At 49.0% G+C, this 5,106-nt stretch overlaps 1 protein-coding gene across 2 annotated transcripts; it reads right to left on the bottom strand.

Moving 5' to 3' along the window:
- Nucleotides 1-318: 318 nt before the first annotated feature.
- Nucleotides 319-5,054, bottom strand: Gml (glycosylphosphatidylinositol anchored molecule like). 2 transcript variants are annotated; one of them, XM_021183043.1, is made up of 4 exons: nt 4,763-5,054; nt 3,959-4,098; nt 3,269-3,376; nt 319-761 (listed from the first exon to the last, which is right to left on the bottom strand). In XM_021183043.1, the coding sequence occupies exons 2-4, from the start codon at nt 4,077-4,079 to the stop codon at nt 466-468; spliced, it is 525 nt and encodes a 174-aa protein (XP_021038702.1). In that variant the 5' UTR covers nt 4,080-4,098; nt 4,763-5,054; the 3' UTR covers nt 319-465. The 2 variants fall into 2 exon arrangements, with proteins under 2 accessions (XP_021038702.1, XP_021038701.1); XM_021183042.1 differs by lacking the exon at nt 4,763-5,054 and adding an exon at nt 4,422-4,496.
- Between the last annotated feature and the right edge of the window lie 52 nt (nt 5,055-5,106).

Raw genomic sequence — 5,106 nt, 5'->3', positions numbered from 1 at the left:
ACCTGAGGAATGAATGGACCTGTCAAGGAATAAGGTCATCTGAGCTCAGCTGGGACCTTCTTATCAGCCCACATGCTGACTAGCCTCAGAACACTTCTGTCTTTTGTTCAAAACACTCATTCACCCAGGTTTTCAAGGCTTTGGACCCACCCAAATAATGAGTATTTAGCCTATGGCGATTAAAGGTTGCCAAAGCAACACAAACCATGATACCATGAAGGAACTCCTAAGGTGATGGAGTAGGGATGACCTAATCTGAGCAGAGNACCCAGGNTGAGTACTCAATACAGGAGGAAAACAATGGCCAAGGGCATTTTTGACAAACGATGCCTTTATTTCTTTACTACAAGAAATGATGAATGGGCCCAAAAGGTGTTCTGGACACTGTCTCTGCTTCACAAGGAAGCAACAAAGTACAAAGGTGCTTTCAACTGTGGGAAGATGAGTACACCCAAAGGGGGGTTGTCAGGTCAGTATGATGCTGGAGAGGATCAAGGCAAGACACAGGAGAAGGTTGACCCACCCCAGACTCACAGCTCTAGCAACTACCTCTTCCTCCATGGAAGTTTCATCCGACAAGTCCCTCTCTAAATTATTGGGGCCTCCCGAATTGCAAGTTGCATCTGCACAGCACAAGACAAAGTAGAAGTTCTTGACATCTTTAAGCACCCTAGGGAGTTCTGGAGGCACGTGTTCTCTATAAATAAATGTGCAGTCACTGGTGCAGTCCTTGAGAACATAGAGCACCCGAACGTTCACACCTACAAAGAAGCCGTCAGGAGAATTACCACTTTCAGAGTTTCGTCATAAACCCAACTCCACAGTCAACCACACAACTAGCTTCATACCAGACACTGTCAAGAATGCCTGACAGAAACATGCTAGTAACCAAGATGGCCCAACTGCTCGGTACCATTATCTACACTTAACTTTCTTTCTATGCATGCTACCATCTTCACATCTGTCACTGTCCCTCCCCAGTTGACTTCTTAGACTCAGGACACACAGATATGCAAATAAAATATCTGACTGAGTTTGGGCTCTGTGCCCAAGTCTAGAATGAAACAGTGANGAGAAGTTATGTTCCCGGAGACTCCACAGAGGCTTCACAGGAGTGTCCATATTCACGACTCCAGAGTGAACTCCTTCCCAACCCCTCTACCTGGCATGCCAAGCTTTGGCACCTGTGTACAAAGCATGGGGCCCCCTGATAGCTGACACATTTTCCACAGTAGATTATATGGCCCTTTCCAAGAAAGGCTTCATAGAGAACAAGACCAATATCTCCACTGACTTTAGTCCACTAGAATTGTCTGACATGAGCACACCGACCACACCCTTCTGGGACCTCTGGGCTGAAGGTTTGAGGCCTTGTTCTTGTTGCTGTTGCTGNTGTNCCTGCTNCTGCTGTTACAGCTGCTGCTGCTGTTTCTGTTCCTGNTTCTGCTGTTCCTGCTGCTGTTGCATTGCTTGTTCCCCTTCTAGACTGAGCCATAATCTAGTGCCTCTAGGGTGAAATTTACCCAACTACTTTACCATTCACAGCCCTGAGTCCTGTCTGCTGCCAGACCACAGAAGGGTCTTGTCATCACAAACCAAGTGGCCTCCTCCCACACACAAACTCTGTGGTTATTGACAGTTGTACTTCAGCTGTCTGGGCTCTCTACTCACTTTGATAAGTCCTCTCTTGACAAATCCCGCAACTGCAAATGTTTCCTTGTTCCAGAGTGGCTTCCTTGTCTACTGGGCTGCCTAGACTGGTTCTCTCCTGACAGGGAGCCGACAGTTCCTTCCCACACAACAATTTACAGTACAGTTGTAGTGCCATGCAGAAATGACTCCACATAGCTTCATATATGAGGACCATCAGTTCCATGAACATGTGGGAAGCATGTGCACTTGCCCAGTTCTCTCTTGGTGGGCTCATATGGTGATTTCCATTTGTTAATGGTGGTATCACACTTATCTGTTCCAGATGTGGGCAAAGTAAAGCCAGGCGAGGAGGAAATCCAGTCCATCACCTATCTCTGGAAACAAACCACCCTTGGACAAATCAGCAACATGCTATCTAGGTCTACTTCCTCCCGGACAGAGGCACAAGCACAAAGACCGATGCTATCTGCTCCTTTCCAGACAAACTTCTTCCATCCTTGATCTAGAGCCATAATGAGTTTAGACTCTGTAGTGTGGAACCTAGACACCACCGGCAGGGGCCGTTGAAAATGGGAACTTCAGAACTGCCAGGTGACCTGTGTTTTAGAAATACCGGCCCTTTCCGTGGACATTCCCCAGCCCAATGACTATTTGCATTGCATGATACTTGATATACATATAGTGACGGTAGTTACATCTTCATTGCAACCCCTTCTGACACCTCCAAAAGGACCACTGCTCATCTAANTGATATTGATCTTAAATGTGTGTGTACCCTGATCCAGCCACAGCTTTGCCATCTCAGAAGGCAGGAGTCCCCCTGAGGAAGCGAGGTACTCAGTACTTGAACCTGGCTAGCTGTGGGGGGGGGGGGNGGTTTGAATGAGAATGGTCCCCATAGGCTCCAATGTTGGAATATTAGGTTTCCTCCACCCCACACCCCACCACCCCACTACCCACCCTGGGGAGAACTGTTTGGGAAGCATTAGGAGGTGTGGCCTTATTGACATAGGTTTGTCACTTGGGAACAGGCTTTGAGATTTCAAAAGCCTAGCACCTTTCCAAGTTAGCTCTGTCTCCTGCTTGCCAATCTAGGTGTGAGCTCTCAGCTGTTGCTGCCACCATGCCTTCCTTCCACCATAACAGACTCTAACCCTCTGAAAATATAAGCCCAATGAAATGCCTTATTTTGGAAGTTGTCCTGGGCATGCTGTTTAATCAGGGCAATAAAAAGTCACTAATTCAGGATATGACTGCACAAGACCAGGAATCAACACACGTGCAAAGATTCACAAAAGCTGAACCAGAATGTCTGCCCATATGCATGGAGAGACACTCAGGGACAAAGGCCTACACAGGGCCACAGTAGTCTCATTCCCTGGACATCCAGAGTGTGGTGACAGTCAGCCCACCACCAACCACAGGCTCTTGGTGCCATGAGCCACACTACCCAAGCAGTGGGCTGAACCCAGTGCCTATAAACTGTCTCTCAGTTCCAGGAGGTACCAGAAGAGTGGTGGATCTGGGTCCAGAGAGAACGTCTAAACTGATCCTGGTCCCTAAGATTGTACGGGCAGGCTTATTAACTCTAATTGAACAAAATACAAGTACTTACGAAAGGAGACTGTCATACAGCGTCTGAGATCATGGGGACACTCACGGAGTTTTGGACAAGAGAAGGTGTTACGTACGTAGCACTGATGGCATGTTTGCTCAGGAGTCCCTGAAGAAGGAAAAAACAGTGATGGACGTTGACCCCAAGAATCCCTTTCACCATTATACACCCACTCACTCACCCGCATCCCCTCACGGCTGCTCTCCAGTGTAGTTCTCTACACAAGCCATAACTGCAGAGCTCACATTCTGGCATGATCTAAGGCAGGGCCAGGCCAGCTCCAAGGATAGCAGCAGGCCCACCATGGACCCTTCCTTGCTCTGAAAGGACAGTCACATGTGAAAACGCTGATGTCTTCAAAGAAGCCCCTCTGTCTGTGTAATGGTGACCCCCAAAGACACCACAATCCTCCAGGGCTCCTCTGGACTCTGCACCTGCTGTCCCTGCCCGGGAAGGGCTATGGCCAGATGTTCCCTCAGGTCTCCTGGTCAGCAGTTCTCTGTGGGAGCCTTTGGTTCACTCAACCCTGCTGAAAATCAGGAATATCCTGGAGTCCCAAGTTAACACAACAAGACTCATACCACTTGTTTCTGGTGAGCCCAACTCCAAACAAGCCTTCTTATAACCCTAGTCCGCTCTACGTGGAATCTCCTTTCATCTGACACACTAGATTCTTCAGATCATACTTACATCTAGGCTCAATGTCACTGTCCAAGCCACTAGTAGTGTTGTCGAATCCACTGGTATTGTTGATAGAGGTATCCACCCATGGGAGACCCATGAGAATTGACAAGAAGAAGGGGAGCATCATTTTCAACAGATCGTTGAACCTGAAAGTGAAGAGACCTATACTCCCTCAGTGAGGGTCAGGCTCCTTGCTCCAGGTCCATGTCCCCAGCATCAATGTACTGAGGAGTCATCTCTGTCCATGGCCTCTGCCTAGACAGCCAGCCCATGTGCTCCTACCACAGGAGCTTCAGGTCATCGCCTATTCCTTACTGCTCTGCTGCATATGCAGATCTTACTTCTATTGCTGGAACTGTCCTGATGGCCCTGCCAGCTTTCCCCTTCTAGACCTTCTCGCTCCCATGGACATAGTCCACATCCTCCCCTCCCAACCTGTCCTCCCTTACCTAACACTGGATTTGCTTACCATGCCCTTGTTAGAAACCTTCCCTCATCTTCCTGCTCCCCTGATCTTGACTCATCCTCCTGACTCCCCTGTGTTTTCCTCATCGAGCTGCCCTACTGGGCTGGAGCTTATGATCTCATATCTGGAACCTGGTTGCTTAACTGGAATCTAATGTACTCTTCTGGAATGTTCCAGGCTGATCACTCAAACTCTGATAGCACCTCTCAGCTGCTGGCCCCACTGGGCTCATCTGTACTCACAGGAACGTTCTAGAAGGCCCTTCCTGTGGAAGATGGGCAACATCCTCCTTCTGGAGACCCATCCTGATGATTGTCCCCCATACAGGGCCTCTCTCTACCTACCCTCCTTCCTTCAGGCTTCAAGCTCTGGAGAAGGATTCTCCTCACTCACGACTCTGAGCATCACTCGGAGTGATTCACCCAAGACTGAAAGTTCTCACCAGGCATTCCTACTGCAGGGCTCTCAATCTAGATTGTTGCCACCCTTCATGCCCTGCACTCTCTTGGTGCTCCTTCCTCAGGGCCCCATCTTGGTGCCTCTGCTGTAAGGCTACCTTCTATTGGACCTCTGCTCCTAGGCTCTGACCACCTCTGACCATCTCCTGGTGCCCTTTCCTTGGGCCTCTGAACAGTGCTTGCTCTCTCTCTCTCTCTCTCTCTCTCTCTCTCTCTCTCTCTCTCTCTCT

Source organism: Mus caroli, chromosome 15 (assembly GCF_900094665.2).
Source record: "Mus caroli chromosome 15, CAROLI_EIJ_v1.1, whole genome shotgun sequence".
NCBI lineage: Eukaryota > Metazoa > Chordata > Mammalia > Rodentia > Muridae > Mus > Mus caroli.
The sequence above is the reverse complement of the archived record's forward strand: the minus strand, read 5'-3'. Positions and strand labels throughout refer to the sequence as shown.

Coding starts and splice junctions, on each gene's coding strand:
- Gml (XM_021183043.1), bottom strand. CDS start 4,079: ATGATGCTCCCCTTCTTCTTGTCAATTCTCATGGGTCTCCCATGGGTG. Junction 3,377..3,958: donor CAGTGACATTGAGCCTAGAT/GTAAGTATGATC, acceptor TTCCTTCTTCAG/GGACTCCTGAGCAAACATGC. Junction 762..3,268: donor CTGTATGACAGTCTCCTTTC/GTAAGTACTTGT, acceptor GCTTCTTTGTAG/GTGTGAACGTTCGGGTGCTC.